This window comes from Podarcis filfolensis, assembly GCF_964270895.1.
Source record: "Podarcis filfolensis genome assembly, chromosome: 10".
Lineage (NCBI taxonomy): Eukaryota > Metazoa > Chordata > Lepidosauria > Squamata > Lacertidae > Podarcis > Podarcis filfolensis.
The window spans coordinates 41,923,959-41,947,240 of NC_139612.1; the positions used below are offsets into that span (position 1 = coordinate 41,923,959).

Consider the following 23,282-nt stretch of genomic DNA (forward strand, 5'->3'; position numbering starts at 1 on the left):
CCCAGCTGGGCCCGGCGGAAGCTTCACAGCGGCTTCGGCAGCCGCGACCGCCGCCCGAGGAGGAGCAGGGGGCGGCTGCGGGGCTGGGCTGGAGAGCGCGCAGCGGCGCCCCCGGGAGGCCGCAGACTGGAGCTGCCCGGCTGGCGTCGGCGCTTCCTCCTCGCGGCCCTCGGCTCCTCCTCGCGCCGCCTGATTGGGCCTTTCGAACTGTGCGGGCGGACGGAGGCGAGTGAATCAGCGCGCGCCGCAGCTGAGAAGGGGTCGCCGCCGCCGCCGCAATCACAGCGTGCCTGGCAGACGATGTAGGGGGAGCTCGACGCGGGGGGCTGTTGCCGTGTGAGTGAGTAACCTTCCCCGTGTCCTGTCCTTCGAGGGGATTCGTGCTTTCCTTCTGGCTGCAAGCTCAGCCTTTGCTCGGGGAGTGCGCAAGCAGCCGGTGGACAGTTGCAATGGTCACATGCTGCGGGCAAGGCTGTGTGACTAGGTTGCTCTTCCTCACGCAGGCATTGCCTTTGAGGCATGAGCTTGAGGAGAGCGGCTTTCCCTTTCCCTTTTCCACCTCAGACAGCGAGGGTTTAAAAAAGATTGCTTTCTCTGGCTACCTAAGGCTGCTGGGTTGTTTACATTGCGTTAGGGAAACAAAACACCAGCGCTTTGGATGGGCGTTACAGTGCCTACAGATGCAGTTTGTCTTCAAAAATGTAGAACGGAGAACGTGAAATATAGTTATTATGGGGGGGGGGGGAGTAATGCAGAGCAGTCCAGAGGTTTTAGGGCCAACTCTGAGCTGGAAGACAATACTGGCATGCATGTGGGACAGGCCCTCTTAATTCAGTAATGTTTGTGGCAGTCTGTCCTTTGTCCTGCCTCCTGTCCTAACAGGCCTGGGAGCATTCAGGTTTTTAAGTGGAGAATGCCAGGCCTAGTGGCAGGTTAGTTTACTAAAGATTTTTGACCAAGTGTAATTTTTTTCTTCAAGTAGCGGTAAGTTCATACAGTTGCAAGGTATGTAGCTGATGTGTAGCTTTGTATGTGTGATTGTATGCAGCGCATGCAATTCCCAAAATATGAATCTGATTTTTAGGATCACAAAACCCGATGGTGTCTTTCAAATCAAGGCTATATCTTTGGGAGTCTTAAAGCAAACTATCTGCACAACATGGAACAGTTCCTAAGCATACTAATACTTGAATGATGAGCCTTCCAGTGAAGCTTTAGGGATCTTTGAAAGTAGGCTCTTCAGCTGTATGGCTGCAAACATTTGTCTTCCAGCGTGAAAAACAGACCTTAACAGTCTCGATTAGCAGTTTTGAGTTCAGTAGAGTTAGGTTTGATTTCCAGAGTAATACCTTCCAAACAGCATGTTGTTCTGTGTAGGTTTGATTTGATTAATTTCCATACCGCTTAATATATTAAAAATATCTCTAAGCAGTGTACAGAAAATGGAATCAATAATACACAATTTGAACAAAATATTTCAAAAATGCCCATTTATACAAAGTTACTAATCTATTGGTTGATATCAATATCCATTCATTTTCCTTCTGACGCACCCTCCCTCTCAGTCTCCGGGTTCTCACCCAGAATCAGGTCAAAACAAACTCTCAGCTCACCCACAAAAGTCTCACATTGAGAAGGGTTCCTGGAAATAGCAGGGCAGACCTAAGGTGGATAGTACTTCCTCAGGCTGCCCACAACTGTGTCCCATTCAGCTGCGTTCTCCACACCCATTTGTGGGCAGCCCAAGGAAGTACCATTCCTATCCTCAAACAGCTGGTTTGTTAAGTTTCCCGGGGGTCCAGAGGATAGGAAAAGGACCCCCTTCAGCTCACAGCTCTATCTTCACCCATGTCCTCTCCTCTTCCTCCAGCTTGCCTTCTCCTTGCAACTGTGTATAAGCATGCTTACTTCCAAGTAAGATTCCAGTGGAACCAATGGAAGCACATTTTGCATCCAGAGACGTTCCATAAAAGCTGTGGAAAGTTAATATTCCATGGCTTGTCCATGGGCAATCTGATGTTGCAGTTAAGATATCTGATGGATTACTACAGCATATCTGGCTACAGTGTGTGTTTTAAGTGTCGTTTGCACTTCTGAAAACTTTCACACCAGCAAATGATAAGGAGGATCAAGAGCAGCACTTGGGAATTGGTTGGGGTAAGTGTATAGGATTTGGACTGAGTTATGCTGGTGGTTAGGTGTATACGAGAAGGGAAAAACACTTTGCTAGCTTTGTCTGTGATGAAATACCCTAAATATCTATTTAACCTTTAGGCATGGGTGGCTTCCACATTTGAATCTGAAGTATTGTGTAAAACTGTACAAGATAAATCATTGCAACATAATAAGCTGCTACTGCAGATTTGTCCAAAGCATTGTTTACTTACATGGGTTGTAACACAAGACTCTCAAGTTGTGCTCAGCAACAGAAGTGGTTTGGACTCTAAGTATCTAAGGCTGCAATCCTTCCTTACTCCTAGATACAGTGGAATTTACTTCTGAGTAAACATGCATAGTATTGCACTGTTAGAGACAAGCTTTTGTACCATCTCCTATTGTGGTCTTTGCAGTTATTTGAGAACAGAGGGCTTTGTGTTATATTTCATCCATGTGCTAAGTAGAACTGAGCATGTATTTCCAGAAGTTTATCAAAGCTCAGCATTTATTAGCGTTAGGAAACTAGTGAGTATCTGGATTCAGACCATCTGCTGTTGAACTGTGTTTGTGGGGCTGCCATTTGGAAACTGTAGTTAATACAGAAAATGGCAGCTGAATTGCTAACTGGGAATAGATGTTAAGCTCATAGTACATCTGTATGATGCCAGCTGCATTGGCCCTAGTACATTTCTGGGCACATTAAGAAGTGCTGGTGTTGACCTTTAAAGCCCCTAGTGGGTATTTGAAGCCCCTGTTCATGCCCTTGCCAGCAGAAGCCCTTGTCAGCCTACCACTGAAGAGACTCTTTCAGTGATGGTGCTCCAATTGGGGTATGTTCCAAAGAGGCTTGCCTGGTGCTTACCTCCCTGTCCTCTCCTGAGTCTTTTGGATGCAGTTTCAATCCTACTAACAGCTTCATGCTTTTGATTTTTGTGGCGCGTGTGTGTTTAATTGTTTTATTCATTTGGTAAACTGCCCTGCTTCCTGCCAACTTAGCAGTTTGAAAGCACGCCAGTGCAAGTAGATAAATAGGTACCGCTCCGGCAGGAAGGTAAACGGTGTTTCCATGCGCTGCTCTGGTTTTGGTGTTCCGTTGCACCAGAAGCAGCTTAGTCATGCTGTCCACATGACCTGGAAAAACTGTCTGCAGAAGCGGACAAACGCCGGCTCCCTCGGCCTGTAAAGCGAGATGAGCGCCGCAACCCCAGAGTCATTCACGACTGGACTTAACTGTCAGAGGTCCTTTACCTTTACCTTTTTAAACTTCCCTGCTATATAATTTTGGGCTGGTATTAAAATGCTTACAATATTTTATTTGTTTGATTATGTATTCTCTGGAAACTTTCATAACACTCTTAAGAACAGAGGTAAAATGCCCAACTAATAGCCACTGAATTAACGCCCAGTGCCTAAACTCACTGTGAGCTACTTGCTAATTCAGAAGTGGTGTTGGAATGATAAGCTGCAGCGAATGGTGGCTTTAACTGCTAATAACTTATGGTGCTAGTGGATGAGAGACATGGATACTGAATGCTTTTGGTGAGTCAGCATTTGAAAGACATACATAATCCAAAGTGGGTCAGCTGATACCTGTCATCGGGCCAGATGTGTGGGTGAGAAGCAAGCTTCTGAGTTGCACATATCACTTCTTCAGGCAGGAATTTGAAGTAGTAGTGGCAGTATGTATGTGAGTCAGATGGGCCTGTGTGAGTGACTCAGGCCACATACTTCCTTCCCTCAGGAGTAAATCAGTTTAATCTCCAGTTTCTTGAATTGTGGTCACTTTTGAGGAAGAGTATGACTGTTTGATTTTTTTCTTCTCTTACACAGGAAGGAGGAGATGTCTGGCCTCAGCATAGCCTGCCCACTTTCTTTAAAGAATTCCAATAGGCTTGATGCAATTGCATCATGGTTCATGCTAGGATTCTGCAGTTGTGGCTGGCGTATTGCACTTAGCTGGCCTGGGAGTGACCACTTCTTTAGTTAGTTAATTTTGTTTTCTTTTTGTTTACCTCCTTATTTCAGTTTTTAAGATTTTCTCCCAAATGGGTTCACATTCATTTTAAACAAAAATGAGAGGCCAAGCTTGTCCTTAAGTTTACACACTTAAAAAAAAATAATAGTTGAGTATAAAGATACTCAACAAAGGTAGAGAAGTAATATCAGCTTCAGGATGCCAGAAGAAAGGGATGAATTACAAACAGGCATTAACAGTGTGGACCAGGGCAGTGTGCAATTGTCTTCCTCTCTTTGGTACTAGGGCAAGCTGCAGTTTGAGTTGAGTGTGTTCTTTCTAATAAAAAGGGGAAGAGCAAGTACCTTTCTTTGGCCAATGGACTTGACCAAGCTGCACTTCCCGGGGTGGAAGGGAGTCCGATCTCCCAATGGCTCTTGGTCCCCTTGCTGGTGGGAGATGCCAGAATATGCTTCCTTTCAGATCTGCAGTCGCATTTATGATGTGAAGATCCCTGTTCATGGGTGGTGCGTGGGTGTCAAGAGAAAACCCACAACAGCACGCATGGAATGGAGAAGGATGATGGTTCCGTCTGGCAGTGTTTTCTTTCTCGTTCCTTATTAGAATGTTTCCTCATTTCCTTAAGCCACAATTCATATTCAAACTGTGATTTGAGGCAACAAGGATATATATATATATATATATATATATATATATATATATATATATGAAGAAGGGGGGAGGACAGAAGGGCAGAAGGTAGCCTGCAAGCTCATTGCTTGCTCCCAGTCCGCTAAACCATGGTTTGGAGGATCAGGAATATGATGTCTGAATAGAAGCTCTGATTATATCTCTAGAGTGCCTGAGCAGCAGGAATCCTGCTTCTAGTTGACAACATATGGCCAATTCAGTGATGACATTTTAATAGACTTCTATGACAGATGTGGTGTTACCCAGTGAACTGTTGTGAAATAACTTGACATTTTCTTTGAAATGCCCATGCCTCCCCTCCAAAGATTAGTTTTGTGAGGCATTCCTGAAAAATGAAGATTCTGGACATTCTTCCAATGTTCATTTGTGAATATTTCATTTTATTCAGGCACCGAGCGTGCCCTCCACATTAGGCTGTCTTTTGTTCTTACTCTGGCGATTGGCATGTTAAGGCCCTTGTCTGATTGTATGGGGCTCCTTATTTTAATGAGGCCAAGCCTCTTTGCTTGCTGCTCCTGCCATATTTTCCCCTTTCTAAAAAGTCAATGAACTCTCTCAGGCTTGTAGTTAGGACAAAGGGCTTTTTATGCTGAATGAAATTTATTCCCTGTGACCAGCTTGTGGGAAGCATAATACATTCATTAGTAATGTTCTGCTTTTTTATATTCTGCCCTCTTTCGTATGGTGCAGAGAAGAGAAATATCAACAGGAAAGGGGCATGTGCTATTAACATCCAAGAGAGAAGTAGTGGAACTTCTGCACTGACAGATATGATTAGTTCAGGATATAGCTGTGCTCTCAAACTGACTATGGCTCGAAACCCAAATCAACCTCTGACCTAGTCCTAAATCTGGAGTATAAGCAAGGTTGGTATTGCAAAGAATTAAAATAAGAGGTGATACTCCTCATCAATAGTATATGGATTTTTGTTTTAATGAATTTGCTAGCAAGGGTTTTTAGTGTATATGTGTTTTTAGCACTATTTTATCTTTATCTTTTCTTATTCTTAATGTACATCTCCCCAGGCTCTTCTGAGGAAGGAGAAATAAATAAAATGACATGATGATTCTGCAGCTTGATGTGAAGGAAAATTTAGAATAGAAACATGTTTGTGTTCTAAACATTATAATCCAATTGGCAATTCTAAGAACTATGGTTTGCCCCCCCCCCCAGTGCAAGAGTTTTATGCAAGCTGAATAATGATGTTTTTTCAATTGTGTTGCCTTAAACTCTGTTTCAAGAGCAAAGTTCTGTCAACTTCCTGTAAGAGATTTACTGGCCTGGTTTGGACAATCTTTCCTGGGTTCCTGAGCCATGATTTAGAAAGATCATCCAAACCGGGCTATTTAAAACATTTCTGCATTCCTTAAATGTGTGCTCGAGCCTTCCCCAGTCTGGTAGCCTTCAGGTGTTCTGGGTTATAATTCCCTTCATCTCTGACCATTAGCAATGCTTGTTGGGGCTGATGGGAGTTTGAATCCAAAATGCCTGGAGAGTGCCAGATTCAGCAAAGCTGATGTGCATCCTTGCTGCTAAACTGATTTTATTTTTTCCTCTGTTGCAATTTTCTATTACTGTAATTTGTTTTTTTATGATTGTGCACTTTAATATAATTTCTTATTCATTTATTTCTGCCTAGCGATTGCATGTAATTGGATGGCTTATATAAATATAATTAATGTTTCTGACTCTTTTTATTAGTTTTCCTTGTTTGTAGTTATTGCAATTCTTGCAATCTGCTTTTGAAACTTTTGCACCCATGTAGGAGGAGAGAATTCCTCCAAACCAGTTGCCTATCCCCTCTTTTGCACTCTGTCTGACGATGTCTTGGAGGATCTCTGACCTCCCAGAGAGCCTGTGAGGGATTGCAATTGGCTGCAGGGAGAGAATGGATGATAAACTTTCTGTCCATGAAGGATTTTCAGGTTAGCTTATCTTAGGATCTATGTATCATATGAGACTCATAACATCTTTGCTCATAGCAGTTCATAACACGACATTTGTAGGTGCTAGCTGTGACTCCAATATAAAATAGCCTGTGAGTTTTAATTTAACGTGTCTCTTTCCATTCCTAGGAAAGTACAATCGCCATGCAGCATGCAGTTCAGGTAGGCACAGTGAATTACTGACGTCTTTATTATTTTCCTACCGTAACGAAGTAAAAAAATATGCTTCTGAAGAAAGACCTGTGACGATTTACAGCAGAATCCTGTGCATGCCTACTCAGGAGTAGGTCCTATTGAGCTCAGTGCTCCTGGAAACTGGGAATAGAATTGCCACCCAAATGTGCCAAATTTATGTGCTGTAATAATTCGCTGTTTATTTTACTCGCTGTTCTTTTAAAATGGAAATTCAAAGTTTAGAATCCAGGCTGCATGCCTGTTGTGGAACATACATAAAACCAGCATCTCTGATGTTCAATAAGGCTGTTCTAAAACAAACGTGAAGCGTTTGGGTAATAGATTAGATAATGTCATTACTGACTTAATACTACTTTTGTACCTTTTTTTTGGAAAGGGCTTAATAATGTTTAGCAATAATGTTCAACCGTTACAACTCACAACCTGTACTGCAGGTTGCAGCCTACCGTGTATTTCAAAGTGTAGCCAAGTTGTCTTGTTTAGCTGTTGACGTCTCCCCTTAGGTGTGGTTTGGAGAGGATCCCCCTCAAAGTCCACGAAGTCCGCTGACTCCAAGGCATGGCCCAGGCTTGGCAGATGTTTTGCTCTACGACCAGTGGATATCTGTCCGACATGAGGCAACTCTGGTTCCTATGCAGGAGGACCTGTCCATCTGGCTCTCTGGCTTGTTGGGTACAGTACTGGGAATATTTGTCTGTTTGGAAGAGGCATTGCCCTAATTGTTGTTGTCCTTGAACCCCATTCAGGGATCTGTCTCCTACATTCATTCAGGCATATGTATAAACTGCTTAATCAAAGTGCTCCCTATTCTGCCTAAGAACTATTAAGAGCTGTATGTAATAAAACTGCAGATAAAATGCTCAAAACTCTCTCTCCTCTCTGTGTATAAAGATATGTAAAATAATCAGCATTAAAACACAGTTAAAATAAAACTAATAAAGGTAACTAAATTTTAAAACTAATACAGTGGTACTTCAGGTTACAGACGCTTCAGGTTACAGACTCTGCTAACCCAGAAATAATACCTCGGGTTAAGAACTTTGCTTCAGGGTGAGAACAGAAATCGTGTGGCGGCAGCAGCGGGAGGCCCCATTAGCTAAAGTGGTGCTTCAGGTTAAGAACAGTTTCAGGTTAAGAATGGACCTCCAGAACGAATTAAGTTCTTAACTCAAGGTACCACTGTAGAAGTAACCAAATGCCTGGGTTGGCTTGCTGAAATAAAATATGTTTTTAACAGAAGTCTAAAACTAAGTACAGTCGTACCTTGGATCCCAAACACCTTGCAAGTCAAACATTTTGGCTCCTGAATGCCAAAGTGAGTGTTTCGGTTTGCGAACGTTCTTTGGGACCTGAATGTCTGACGCGGCTTCCGACTGGCTGCAGGAGCTTCCTGCATCCAATTGGAAGCCACGCCTTGGTTTACAGACGTTTTGGAAGTCGAACGGACTTCCAGAATGGATTCCATTTTACTTCTGAGGTACCACTGTATATTGAGGGTGCCTACCTAATGTAAATAGGCAGGAGTTTCAGAGCACAGTCGCTGCCACAGTGAGAGATGGACTCTAAGTAAATGAGGGTTGAAGAAGAGAGTGCTGGTGTGCTAGCCCCCTCTCCTGAGTCCCATCCCACTTTCCACATGCTGGAAGGCAAGCATCTGAATTTCAGATCCTGCTGCATGCTTGGAGCCTCTCTGCAAAACCCCTGCTGCACATGATTGCCTTCCAATGCCTGGCAGGCAGTGGGGACGCAGTGAAGGCAGCAATCTTAGTAAGCACATTCCTGCTCTCTTCTCATGTGATTTGATTTGTGTGAGAAGAAGAATGTCTGCTTTGGGCTAAAGTTTAGCACAAAAAAAGTCAGAACCATTACCGTACCCAAGGAATTGCAGGCACCTCTTCCTGTTCAAGGTACTCCCCCCCCCCCGGGTCTCTTTTTCTCTTTCATTTGCTAAGAGCATATAATAATGCCTTGCCACAATCTTTTTAAATGTTCGCATGTTTCAAAAAGCACGGACTAGTTGAACAAGTCGGTGAATTACCATTTTGCAACCTGTAGCCCATAATATAGGCTGCAATGATTGCTTTAAAATGCAGGAACACAATCATATGCAATAAAATGAAGAATATGAATGAAGTCTACGATGCTGTGATTTCTAACGTGTTGAGTATGAGGTAATTTATCGCTCGGTTTAGGATGCCACATGGTTCTTCTGCAACCTTCCACAGCTCCTTCTGTTATTGTGCTGGCTCTGCCGCATATAACATCTTCCTGGCTAGCTGTGTGCATCCGACTTCCTCAACTTGGTGTCTTCCATATGTTTTGGACTACAACTCCCATCATCCCCAGCTGCTGGGCAAGGCTGGCGTGAAATGTTTGAAGTGGGTTTGAAAGTTCAGCTGGAATTGGTCAAAAGCTGATGAAATACACACACAAAAGGAGCATTTGGACATTATTTTCCTGTGAAAATGGGCTGCGTTTATGTCTATGCTATGCATGTCTGAGTTGTCCGTTCAAGTTTATTATTCACTACTCTAATGAAAAAGTGGCTCTTTTACAGGGGTAGAACTTACAGCTGACCAATTGTTGGAAGATCTTGATAACGGTGTGTTGCTATGCTTGTTGGTTGGAGTCATTCAAAGCACAGTAAAGGAAATTTGTGACCCAAATAGTTTAAGGGTAAGTACAGCATTCATCACAGCTTATAAAAACACAGAAGTGAGATTTTCTACAAACTAATTTCACTGGGATTATTTCTGCTCAGGTTCACATGAAGGATGTAGCATGCAAACTGAAAGTATACATTTACCTTGTTAAGATGCAGCTGTGGTAGCACCAGAAGGTTCTTTTGCATCAGCAATGATAGCATGTAGCCAGATGTGCTTCTGCTCCTGGTTCAGATGTTGCTTTTTCCACATGAATGTGGGCAAGTGCAAGCCCAAGAGTGTTCTCATGTATGGAACTTTGGTAACATGGTTGCATCTTCGAATCCAAAGTTTAAGGCTATTATACTTCTGATGAGATCTCATTTTCAGGTAATGCATTCGGGACATGGGCCCCTGGAGTCTGTCTTTTATGCTCCGCCCAGGAGAATCAGCATCATGTTGTTGCCTTGGCAACATGTCATGGCAAGCATGTATGTCATAGCTCCTTACAGAAAATGACACTGGAGACAAGACAAGGGTATTGCAGGAACCCTTGTCCACTGAGGAGTGGGGGGAAGAGAGGGGTTGTTTATGAAGCACAGGATACACAGAGACAGTTTGAATCGCTTCCCACCTTGGGCTCCTTTCAGGGGGAAGGGTGGTATATAAATCTAACAAATAAGTAAACAAATATTGACACATTTCAGGTGCACCTCCTTTCCTCTTGAGCAGTACAGGTGCAATGGGCTGTTGAAAGGTGCAGATGCAGGAGTGTAGGAAGACAGGTGGTGGTTTAGTTATGGGATGTGTGGCATAAAAGCTGTAGGGTGAAGTACAGTGGCAAGAAGCTCTGGAAACAAAAGTGCTACAGGTGATACATGCCAAAATGCATGTAAGCCGCCTGTAACTGGAGAGGCAGGCGATTCCTCATAAGTATGTGGGAGGAGAAGGGATGGGTGTGAGATGAGGGCAGTACTGAGCAGCCCAGGGCAGTGCTGGAAGGTGGCCACACCAGTGGGGCACCAGATTATAAGGGGGTGGAAATGATCAGCCCCCGATTTGGTTATCGGTTTGATTATTTATGATGCTTCGGAACAGATAAAAGGTGAGACTTCGTTCGATTTTTATTCTGCTGTGAAAGGGAAAAGATAATTTTGAATTTTAAAAAAAACAACCCACAACCTTTCCGATCATAGTGCTCTGAAATTGTTTATGCATTGGAATTCCTTAGAAATATTAGTGAATCATATGTTAAGTCGTCTGACAACCTTCTTCTGCATTGAGATTACTGGAGCATTATTTTGTATACCCTTGGGGCTTTGTCCTGATTTCTTTTCATGTGATACTCCATTCTTCTGTATTTTGCTGATAAGATATTTTTAAACCATCTTTCAAATCCTATTTTCAGCAGAGCAAGTAGCAAGTCAGTTAGGTATGGGTGGGCTCCCCTTTTGTGAGGAAAGTGTTTCTGACAACTAAAGGCTAACCTCCACAAACCTTGATACATGGTCTATTTAATCCTGTTTCAGCCAAGTCCTCAACAGTGCCAGTCAAAACCATTTCCATCACTGGTAATACGTACCCAACAAGATTTGTTTCCATTGCAGTTCTCTTCCTTGGAAAGCAATCTAAAAGTACTTTCCATGTGCTCACAAAACCTCTCTTCCTGTGACCACCACCCAGATGTGATACATTGTGTTGGATCCAGGTTACTTTAGTTGTGCTTTCATTTCACTGAAATCAACAGGGCTTCTATCCAGTAGCACTGATTTCAATTAGACTAAAGGAGCGACTAAGAGAGCAATCCTATACACCAGAAGCTGGTTTAGTGCAAGATTTTGTCCTTCCCCCAGAATATCCTCTTTTTTGGGTTTACAGCAGCTTAAGAACCACCAGACTTGGTTCAGCCAGCTGAGGGATGAAGCTGGTGTATCTGCAGCTGAACTGAGGATGAGGGGGTTAAGCTGGTTTAGCTGGCTGTGTCAGCAAAGCCAGAGATCTGCTGGATCCTAACCCTGCTCATCTCTGTGAATCGTCCTGTAGCCTTGCTGCCAAAATTAATCTGGATCTAACCTGCTGTGTATGTAGATGTAAGGATTTTGCGATAGTATAAAAATGATTCCCCCCCCCCCCAAGCCTTCTGATGGTTACAGATAAAGATGTGTACAACTGATTTACACAACCGTTTTCCTCTTTCCAGGATTTCCCTTTGAGAAAAGTGCCCTGTAAGAAAGATGCGCCTTCGGGATCCTTTTTTGCTAGAGATAACACTGCCAACTTTCTCAAATGGTGTCGCTGCATTGGCGTGGATGAGACTTACCTTTTCGAATCTGAAGGCTTAGGTAAATATTGCCTAATGAGGTCAGTCCCATGAAATGACATGGCCATTAATTTCTCAGGCAGGTTGTTGCTGTGGCTTCTAGTTAAAAGGGGTAGAACTGTTCATAAGAACTGGTTCCTATGAGTGTGTTCCAGAGTTTCTTGATTATGAAACAGGTGGTGCATATTCTTCTATAAAAGACAGAGTTAAGGTGTAACCAATGCAGGCTTGAATACAGAGCAAAATAACCTGATGGAAAGAGAGCCAGGGTACCAAGTATATCATGGAGAGAAAGAGGAGGACTTTCTTGATTGTTGCTTTTGGGGATAACAGAGGGGATCCTAGAATAGCTTTCAAGCCAGCTGCAGAACAAAAATATATTAATTGTTTTAAAACTAAGCTGTACAGATTTACTGAGGGTGTTGCATCATGCTCTTCAATGGAATCAGGGCTCATTTGCTCAAGATGTTGGGATTTCCTTCCCCCTTTGCTCCATATTCTGACTTGTTCGGGGGACTTCAGTATGGTTCTTTGCCTTGTTAATGCTCTGATATGCATTGATTCACCATATCCTGGAACACTTTCAGATTCTGGGTGGAGTCAGCAAGCAGTGAGTTGTGATGCTGAGGTCTTTTGCCACATTCACCATGCCAGCAACTGTGGCAGCTCTTCTTATAAACTACTACATGTGACTCTGCTATCACTGGTGACATTGGATGGTGCTAAGAAACATTTTTTGGGTGTGTGTGGAAATCTAGGTGTGCTTTGTTTGCATTTTGGGGTGTTTTTAAAGATAACTATACTTGGAAATGGGAAGTTAGCTTTTTCTGAGTCAATAAAGCTCAATGGTTGGTTGGTTGGTAGGTTGGTTTTCTCTTTCAGTTTGCTTTTTTTTGTTTTTACCTTGGAATCCTGCACTGGGGCTTGACCACTCAAACCTACCCACCCCACATCAACATCAACATGCAAAGTACCAGCAGAGCATGCGTGAGATTTGGGGGCTCTGTTGGACTCCAGTCCCATCTAGAAAGAGAAAAGGTGATATAGAAGGCTGGTGTTCTAACAACAGTGGTAGGAGAAGTCCCCAGAGGGGCTGGTATTGCTCTATAAAAACTCCACAGAATGGCTATAGAAGGTGTTACAAAGTGACAGGGACATGAGGTAGTAAGAATGGACACAACTGGTCAAGATGTCCAAGGCTTCCATAACTCCCCCCTGCTGCCGCTGCCTATTAGTGCTGAGCAAAGACTTTCTCTAAAAAGGCAGGGATTCCCACTGTCAAACTCCAGCATTTCTTAATGTCTTCGGAAGTTGTGCAGAATGCAGGCCCAGGCCTTTGATGCAAAGAGACTTGCAGAGAAAGGGGCAGCCGTAACAGGAGTTAGCAGTACCTGTTTGTCCAAGGAAAATCTTCCTCTTTCCCAAAGCTTCCCTCAGCCACTCTGGCCCCTGGGTCACATGCATCAGCTCTCTGGGTGTGCATAAGTAAGTATGATCATAAATATGAATGATCTTCACCCAGGATTTAGGAACCTGTGGTCATACTGCTGTTGTTGGACTTCAGCGCCCATTAGTCCAAGCTAGTATGGCCAGTGAGTTGTAGTTCAAGAATCTATGCTTTCCCTCCTGGTAACAAATTTTATTCTTAGTAATGGAGATTGGTAGTTAAGGGGGATGCTGCAGGTAGTACAGGGTGATATAATTTCATGTTTAGGAGCTTTCTATGTTCCTGATTCTAACATCTGGGGGAAAAGAAGGTAGCATGTTGCCATGCCAGGATTTTTTACTTGTTCTCTTTCCATGCATACTGTACCTATTTTACTGATGGATCTGTGATTAGTGCAGATGTGATTTTTCAGGAATTGGATGCAAATAACTGGATGCAGTTAAGTTCCTCTCTCAAAGGCAGATATGCCCTAAATGCCAGCTAGGAGCCGGTCTCTGTTTCAGTTTTCTTTATAAAGTGCTTCAAGTACATGACTGCTAAAATTAGTCAGCCAGTTTAAGGACTCTGCAGCATCAACAATTTGTCAGTAATTGACATTTTGCATCAGAAGCAAGAGCTTTGGATTTTACCACCCTACGCTCCTCATTCTAACTAGATGGATAAGAAAATGTAAACTTTCAGGCAAGTTCAGGATTGCCACCTTCAAAACACTTCCAACTTAAAATCAGATCTTGCGCTGGTTTTGTACCTGGAGGATGACACTATCTGCCTCTAGTTTCAGACCAGACTTTGTAACCAGCAGCTGCCAGACCAGGTTTAACCTGATGGAGCAAAATCTCTGACTGCTCATAAAGAAGAGTAGCTCAAAACAGAATTGGTTAATTAAGGTTTTGGTATTGTTCTTTTAAAATAGATGCACACCCGCCTGAGTCCCAGCCCTGCAGAAGAAGTGCTACTTAAGTTGTTGTGAAATTGCTTGTGCTTGTTGAAACACAACCTTTAAATATGTTTGCTGCATACATTTAGAAACCAAACATCACCACCACCTAGGACCGACTGGTTGCGATATGCTTAGTAATTTTAGTTTATAAATGCTGATTTTGCATTTCGGGCAACTCAGTTGACAATGGCAAGTGTTCTGTTTTTTGAATCCCACCAACTTTAGGTGAAGTATACTTCTAGGAAACTGTATATCTTTGTTCCAGGTGTGGCCAAAGTGGAGCCCTCCAGATACTATTAGACTAAGCGCCCATCATCCCTTGACCATTGGTCTGGGCCTGATAGGCACCACAGTGGTTAACCATACTTTCAGAGTCACCATTAATTCCCCCCTTCCTCTGTCAAGCATCTCTCAGTAGCAAAATCAGAGATCGTATTGGGTAAGATGACTTTATAAATAATGTAATAATATGTCTAATAAAGAATAATTTCATTTTCATCTAGGTAGAATGGAGTTGGTAACATTTATAATTGGAATCAGTCACACCATATTGCATCGTGTATGTAGCTCAGAGTATTGGGGAGGCTGCTGACTAGTTAACACAGTAGCTGGCTTCGCAGCATAAATGCGTGCTTTGTATGCTCTTGGCAAAGAGCCTCCTTGGAGGGGCGAAATTCCTCTTAGCCTGCTGTGCCCTTTTACATTCAAGCATATTTGGAAATAAGGAGTGGCTGTTTTGTTTGGACACTGGATTCCCTTGCGCAAGCATACAGCTCTGGCTTGCCACCCAATTTCCTTTGCATTTGAACAATGCAGGAACCTTAATAATTTTTATACTGCCACTCCATCCAAGGATCACAACATGATGATAATGATACTAAATTTGTATACTGCCCTTCATCTGAAGATCCCAGAATGGTTCACAACAGGAAAATACAAAATGAGAAGAGAGTCTATATCTGATATAGAACCCTAGGAAACTTGAATTGTGGTGTGTGTGTTTTGTTGATGTCTGTTTTTTTCTTCACACATCTGTATCTGGCATCTTTCCAAATCTCTTGACAAATTCCTACAGTTCAAATTTCTTTTTGGGGGGCGGCGGGGAGGGGGGGGGCGGATTTTCATTGAGAAGTAAGTCCAGAAAGTGTTATATTGGCGCAGCTGTTATTGATGCCCTGGAGAACAAAGCTTATAGGAGTAATAATTCAGAATTTGGATATTAGATTAATCATCAGCATCATCTCCTTCCACATCCATGTCTGAAGGTTGTGTACAAAATACAATAAAGGTAAAGGGTAAAGGGACCCCTGACCGTTAGGTCCAGTCGTGGACGACTCTGGGGTTGCGGCGCTCATTTCGCTTTATTGGCCGAGGGAGCCGGCATACAGCTTCCGGATCATGTGGTCAGCATGACTAAGCCACTTCTGGCGAACCAGAGCAGTGCACGGAAAAGCTGTTTACCTTCCTGCCAGAGCAGTACCTATTTATCTACTTGAACTTTTGATGTGCTTTCGAACTGCTAGGTTGGCAGGAGTAGGGACCGAACAACGGGAGCTCACCCCATCGTGGGTATTCGAACCGCCGACCTTCTGATCGGCAATCCCTAGGCTCTGTGGTTTAGACCGCAGCGCCACCCGCGTCCTACAAAATACAATAGAAACAGCTAAAAACACAGAAGATAACAGCAAGTTAGTTTTAAAACAATACCAAATACAGCGGTGCCCCGCAAGACGAATGCCTCGCAAAACGAAAAACGCGCAAGACGAAAGGGTTTTTCGGTTTTTGCGTCGCTTCGCTAGACGATTTTCCCTATGGGCTTGCTTCGCAAGACGAAACGTCTTGCGAGTTCTTGCGAGTTTGTTTCCTTTTTCTTAAAGCCGCTAAGCCGTTAATAGCCGCTAAGCCGCTAATAGCCGTGCTTCACAAGACGAAAAAACCGCAAGACGAAGAGACTCGCGGAACGGATTAATTTCGTCTTGTGAGGCACCACTGTAGATGCCCACGGCAGAGACCTATTCATCCAGCTGAGAAAGCCTATTGAAACAAAAATATATTCAATTGTTTCTGGAAAGTGCAAATGGTGGGTGCCTTTCATATTATAACTTGTCTTTTGTTGCACGAAACAGAAGTCGTTCTCTGAGTTACTTATTCTTCTTTTGTCTTGCATGCAAGTTATTTCTAGTCTGCAGTTGATTTTTTACCCTTAAATAAAAATTAACTTAAGATGAAATAAGGCAAAACATTAAGTTTTCAAAATTCTCTTCACAGTTCTTCATAAGGATCCCAGACAAGTGTACCTTTGTCTACTGGAAATCGGACGCATCGTATCAAGGTGTGTATTCATTGGAGTTTTCTAGATAGAGTATGTAACGTAGAGCAAACCTTGAGAAACCTTAAGGGTAGCCAATGTGGTGCTTTCCAGATGTTATTGAACTACAACTCCCATAAGCCCCATCCAGTGTGGCCACTTGTTATGGATGATAGGAATTGTAGGCCAGCTACAACTATGTTGTTTACCCTTCATGGGTAAATGGTTAAATGGTTTCTCAAGGTTTTCTTCAGAGATACAGCCTCTTTATGCCTCCTTGACACTCAGGGAAAGAAAGCCTACCAAATTTTAATTCAGTATGAGTAGTTCAGCAAGTCATGGCTAGAAGGGGCAGTGTTCTCTCATTGGATTGGGCAGCATAAATCAAAATGGCAGAATTAGATACTGTAGGCAGTAGAAGGTTTTTTGGTTTTGAAATCAAAGATGGCATTGTTGTCAAGTCCCAGCAAAGGGGGCACACCATCAGGGATAACACCGACATCCCAGTTTGATTCTTCAGTCCCACTCTCCCAGCTTCCAGTTCTCCTGCTTTCAAGCTCTGATGTGTTCATGTGGAACAGGTATAGGCAAACTTGGCCCTCCAGATGTTTTGAGACTACAGTTCCTATCATCCCTGACCACTGGTCCTGTTAGCTAGGGATAATGGGAGTTGTAGTCCCAGAACATCTGGAGGCTCGAGTTTGCCTATGCCTGATGTAGAAAATTGTTTCCAGGCAAATACATGTTCTGAGAGTCTGGCTCTGCAGCTTATATGATTGAACCTTTGGAGAGCACTTTCTACATTTCTCAGGAAGTCAAACCTATATTTTAGATACTTCACAGCCTGCTGTATATGCACTTAGACATGCTAGAGACATGTAATAGCTATACACTATTTTTCATTTCCTTGTTTCAGAATTTTATTTAACCTAAATGCAGTACCTTTTCCTCCCACCCCTCCTTTCCTTTTTCTAGATATGGAGTTGAACCGCCTGTATTAGTAAAACTGGAGAAGGAAATTGAATTGGAAGAGACCTTATTAATGTCCTCTGATCCTGTTGCTCCTGCCGTCACTCCCAAGTCGTGTTGTCAACGTGGAGAACTACACGAAGCAGTAAGTATTGCTTGCATTTTGTCCAGTGAAGTTTTAGCTTGCTTCGGTGAATTACCTTGTATTGTGTGCTCCTCTGAATGAGCATTTAAAAGGAGCTCCATTTGAAAATGAGCTTCATCTGTGTAATCTCACCAAGTTGTATCCAATTTAAGTCGTACTCAGTAGAGTCATAAAAATTTACTTGATGTCCCCCACCTAGTAGGATTTAAGCAGCCTAACTGCACAGGATTGCCATCTGATAAGTGCAATCCTGTGATTCTTTACTGAGAAGTAAGTCCCACATAGCTTCAGTGGAGCTCTTTTCCAGGTAAGACCAGCCGCAATCTTCATAATAAACATCCAGCAAAGTAGGAAAGGAAATTTGATCACAATGCAGGAAGAAGAAAATGCATCTGTTGCAACAACTAAAAGTGCTCTTTATTTCCTCTGAAATTTTGTGAGCTTATTATCAGCTTGGCAGTTTTGAGGAAGAAGGGTGAGATCTTCACATTGGCTTTCAGTGATGTCATTCTTGTAGCAAAACAGGAAGTTCACATACATTATTATTTTTTAAAGATAACAGGGAGAAATTAACAAGAAATATTTGTACAAAATAGGTTAAGCACATTGCTGAAGATCCTCCTTGCAGCTGCTCCCACAGGTTTTCAATTGAGTACCTGTCTGAAGGACGCTACAGGTTGGGAGACAAAATACTCTTCATACGTGTAAGTTCAATTTCTCAAAATGGTTTCCGATCTCTTGCTTTGGAATAGGCTGTCTCATCTGGGCCGGGCATAGCCCACATCCCCACAAATAGGAATTCAGTCTCATGAATGGAGCCATCATCCTGGTGAAGTTACTTTTGCAATTTCCTTGCCTGTTTGGAAGACTGTCCCTAGCATTCTGCAAGCATTCAGCCTCAACACACAGGAGCAGAATTTTTTTGAAGGACCCAGAGACTCATGCATCAGCCCTCCCCCAGTGCCCAGTGAGGAAGGTCTAAGTGTATTTGACTGGTAATGCAGGGCTCCTGATCATGAGAAACCAAGCATATGAAGGTTGGTAGCAGAGGGGAAAGGTCTAGCATGCTCAAGGATCTTGGGGGCAGAGGCTGGTCCATGCACTTCTGGCCCCCTTAGCACCTTTCCTAGAATCATAGACTTGGCACTCCAAGAGTCATTAGTCAAACCCCTGCAATGCAGGAACCATTGCTAAATAATCTATGGGAGATGGCCATTCAATCTCAGTTTAAAAACTTCTAATGAAGCAGAGTCTACCACCTTCCAAGGTGTAGTCCATTTCACCGCCAAGCATCTTTTGCCATCAAAAAGTTATTCCACAGACTTTGTTGGAATTTCTTTTCTAGTAAATTGAATCCATTGGTTTGGGTTCTGCACTCTGGAGCAGCAGAAAACAAGCTTGCTCCATCTTCCATGCAGTATTTTTCATATTCAGCCTGAATGCCTGGCTGAGTGAGGCTAGGGAATGCTTGATCAATAAGTCCCTCTGCTCTCTGCTGTGGTTGTTGGCAGCCTGCATTCTTCTGTCCTCTTGGTCTGCACTTGTTTAATGTTTTCAGGATTTGTGGAGTGGTCTTCAGGGACAACTGGAGATCATTCTGTAATATATGAGGAAAGCTGGTAAATGGGAAACTATGATAGAGTCCCAGAGGGTGGATTAAGGCTCCTCAGAGATCCTTCTAAGCCTAATATACTGCAGTACAAAAGGGCAGATATCCTATTCTCTACTCTTTCTCCCTTCTTCTGCTAGATGTTACACGGCAAGCATGTGATGGTACGTGTTGGTGGAGGTTGGGATACCCTTCAAGGTTTTCTACTCAAGTACGACCCTTGCCGGGTGCTGCAGTTTGCAACGTTGGAACAGAAAATCTTGGCATTTCAAAAAGGTGCTTCCAGTGAGACTGTTCCCGATTCATCTGCTAGAGCGCCACAGCCGCCACTCATGAATCCCATATCTGCAGTGGATACGTATCAGAAACAGAATTCAAAGCCCTGTACTCCTGTTTCAGATCCAAAAACTCCACATGTAACTAACAGAAAACAGGCAGTAGCCAAATTTCCACAATCAGGTGGTCTTTCTTCCCCCAAAGTAACAACGTGTACGTCTCCTACAAGCCAGCTTGGACCAGGGCACACCAAGTCAAAAGGCTTAGTAGTGAATAACAATATGCCATCTTCCAAACCTTCAGCAGCTGCATCAAAAAAATCAGCACCTCCTCCTCATAAATCAACTTTGGTTTCAAAGGTTCGGCAACCTGTAAATAAAGGTTCCTCTTCCTTGTTGAGAACTGCTGTAACTTCAAATTCACTTCAGAAGCGTGTCTTGTCGCCAGCCAAACTCGCACATTCCCAGAATTCTCCAGCTGTTTCGGATCCTGCCCTTTTTTGTTCAGCGAGTAAGCTTTCTGAGCTACCTGGAACAAAAGCTAAAAGAGTGGCTGTAGAACAAGATTTCGATTCTCCTAATAGCAGAGCTCGACTTGATGCTGCAGCCAAAGCTAAGCCTCTTTCAAAAACCTTAGCAAGACCTGCAAGGCCAGCTGACAGAAATCCGCATGTCCCGAAGCCAACATTGTCTCAACAGCCTTCTGCAAAACCAGTTCCCAAAGTCACCACCCAAACATTACCCGCACAATCCCAGTCACCCAGAGGCATGCCAGAAATTAGCCAGGCCAAAAACATCAAACCTGCTGTTAGCCCTGCTTTGGTTACAGATGGTAAATCAACACAGCTGATGTCTTCATTGGGACCGAGGGGTAAAAATGCAGCCTCATCTGTTAACAACCAGACATCTGTCAAAAATGTTCAGGTCCAAAATAGCACGGCGAGAACTCCGGTAGGATCCAGTGTGTCAAAACATCCAGAGCGTACCCCACTGTCCGTGGTGCGCCTTCCCCAAAAATCAACCAAAGTCGAAACCAGGAAAAAGGCTATGCAAAGTGCCAACAGAGGTCAATCAGCAGTTAAATCTTCTCAGAATGAGAAGAACCTTTATCCATCCACTAAGAATCCTCTTTCAAAAGTTAAGACTACCGCTGTAACTACTAAGGGGACACCTGGAAGCTTAAAGGACCCAACACTGAAGACCAAGCAAGATGATAATTATTTTGTTATGAGTGGAAATAAGAAACTCAAAAAGTTAAAATAACTAAGGATATTAACTATTGATGTTGCCTGCTCTTCCGGTAGCTACTTCATTAAAGTGTAAAATGTTTAAATAACAATATGGTAATGAAGACATTAACTCCCTTGTCTATAAATGATGATGTTTGATAAGCTCTGCTAATCAGCTAAGAGTGTTCACCAAAACTTATACCAGTCTTCTATAATACAGTAGATCAATGATCTCTATAGGGCATCTTACTTTAGTCTGTATTCTATGCATCTTTGGTACAATTCTGGCATACATGTTTGATGTGACAAAGTGTTCGTTTCTCATGACAGATATTTCTGAATGGATCCCATGTGCCACCTAGTATTTTTCTTACCAGGGAAAAACAATAAGGAGCAGGATTCTTTATAGGAGCCTGTATTAGTGGGTACATTTATCAGGAATGTGTGCAATCTCCTGATGACATTAGCCCTTTTAGGAGATGCTCTTGTGCATTGATTCAGAACTTTGTCTGAAGATGCTGTTTGTCAAAAGTGGAATTGGGAAATTGAGCCTTGCATCTAAACACTAATTTCAGTAAGAATAAGATGTGAGTAAGTTTTTTTAAAAAAACCAAACAAACAAGGTAGAAGTAGCCAACATGTGAGTAGCTTTATATTGGGGAGAGATCAGAGTTATTATTAGTAGTAGTTTGGCTGATCTTGAATGCTGAACAGAAATGGTTAGTTAGCTTTAGGGCATATCTCGTGCTACAGCTCTGTTCTGCGATGGACTTCCATATGCACAATAGACCTTCCTCCTTCTCTCCTGTCCCCTCCAGCTCCCCTCTCAAAATCTACTCTGGTGGGTTGGGAGAGTGTCCAGAGCAGCGGGGTATTTTTCTGGGGGCAGGGATGGCAGGAACAGAAGAAACAGAAGTTCTGCTGGGGCAGTGGAACTACACGTGTGAAGCACTGGATACAACCCTTCATTTTTAAGGGGTATTTATTCTAATTTAAAAGCTCTTATGTAAGTCCCATTTAAGCGTTCAATACAGATCCCTAAGAACACTAAAAATTTCTGCCTTAAAACATAACTTCAGTGCCTTAGCACATGATGCGCTCAGTTGTATCACAAGATATTTTAAATATCTGGGTTCAGACGTGTGCCCTAGTTTATTCATGTGGGCTGAGCCCTGTGCTGATCTCAGCAGGGCTTAAGCAAATGAAACTCTGGGTCTGATTGCACAGGAACAATTTAATGAACGCTGGTGCTTTGTAACTCTTCTGCGTGTCAGTCTTTCTGAGGCGAGTGGAGCTTGTGCAGCCACAGTGCTTAATGGATTGCATGCTTAAAATGCATTAGCCAAACCTCCCTATGGGAGGGGAACACCCCGTAGAATTCTAGGAAATATGCTTGTGTTTGCAGAAGTGGGCGAGCAACCTTCAGATAATATGATTTACATTTGTAAGCACAATTCAAATGCCTTTCAAATAAGCTGCCTACGTCGTTTTTTAATATTTATATTGCACATTACTTCATGCTAGCTACATAATTCATTCCTTGTTGCATTTAATACAGCATAACCTGCCATATGCAGCAAACTTTGGAGCGGAAGTAGCTCCATCTAAGTGTCTTCAGTACAAAGCTGTACATTCTCAAGCAAGATAGTATTAACTTCATGTGTATACCAGCTTGTATATACCTGTACTTCCTAAAGCAGTATTTTTTAGAAATTTACCATTTTTCAAAAAAAAACTTCGCAGTTCCTTCTCCGTAGACTTTTTTTTTTCTTCAAATGTAGAAGTTAGGAAAAGCACTTTCTCACAAAACTGCCTGCATGTTGCACTACTGAATATCAAATCATGTCTTTAATTGCAACGTACATTGCGAACCCAGGTGAAATTGATCTTGAGATAATGGATTCTGCCCAAAATCACAAATTAGTAAACCATTATTGACTGATGTGGAAATAAGCAGCCATGCACCCCCCCCCCCCGGCTCTTCACATCTGCTGTAGCTGCACTTAAAAAAGAAACGCCTGACTAGATGAGGCAGAATGCATGTCCCATTGAAAACAATGCTGTGTAGACAAAATATATCCACAGTTAGCTTTGCATTCTAACAGTGCACTGCCAGTTTACACTCCTCCTTGATTCTGTACATGATAATTCCACAGGAACGTGTCTATACCTACCCTTCCCCTTAGCTGCTTTGGAGTGACTAGTTATATATGGCACCTATATGGCTCTTACATATACGGCAGTGGTTGGGAGACAAAGTAACTGTTGTGCCTGAAAACTACTTTTTATTTATTGGAAAACAGCAGTGAAGAGGTATTCACACAAGTCAGTGTCCGATCTTTACTGGCCATAACATGAATATTCATTTCTGCACTATCAGTTTCTATTATTTATGGATTTTTGTAAGTCAATAAACTGCTGCAATCTATGAGAAA

At 42.8% G+C, this 23,282-nt stretch overlaps 1 protein-coding gene across 3 annotated transcripts; it reads left to right on the forward strand.

Moving 5' to 3' along the window:
- The first annotated feature begins 26 nt into the window (after window positions 1-26).
- On the forward strand, window positions 27-23,282 carry GAS2L3 (growth arrest specific 2 like 3). 3 transcript variants are annotated; one of them, XM_083574216.1, is made up of 9 exons: window positions 27-340; window positions 6,898-6,930; window positions 7,467-7,635; window positions 9,521-9,639; window positions 11,806-11,947; window positions 16,581-16,644; window positions 17,596-17,734; window positions 18,331-18,438; window positions 19,484-23,282. In XM_083574216.1, the coding sequence occupies exons 2-9, from the start codon at window positions 6,913-6,915 to the stop codon at window positions 20,879-20,881; spliced, it is 2,157 nt and encodes a 718-aa protein (XP_083430342.1). In that variant the 5' UTR covers window positions 27-340; window positions 6,898-6,912; the 3' UTR covers window positions 20,882-23,282. The 3 variants fall into 3 exon arrangements, with proteins under 3 accessions (XP_083430342.1, XP_083430340.1, XP_083430341.1); XM_083574214.1 differs by having other exon boundaries at window positions 227-336; XM_083574215.1 differs by lacking the exon at window positions 27-340 and adding an exon at window positions 5,494-5,688.

What these genes read in the sequence shown, in the direction of transcription:
- GAS2L3 (XM_083574216.1), top strand. An exon ending in GTGACCCAAATAGTTTAAGG is followed by an intron (nt 9,640 to 11,805) that starts GTAAGTACAGCA and finishes TCCTCTTTCCAG; the next exon opens with GATTTCCCTTTGAGAAAAGT. An exon ending in ACAAAATACTCTTCATACGT is followed by an intron (nt 18,439 to 19,483) that starts GTAAGTTCAATT and finishes TTCTTCTGCTAG; the next exon opens with ATGTTACACGGCAAGCATGT.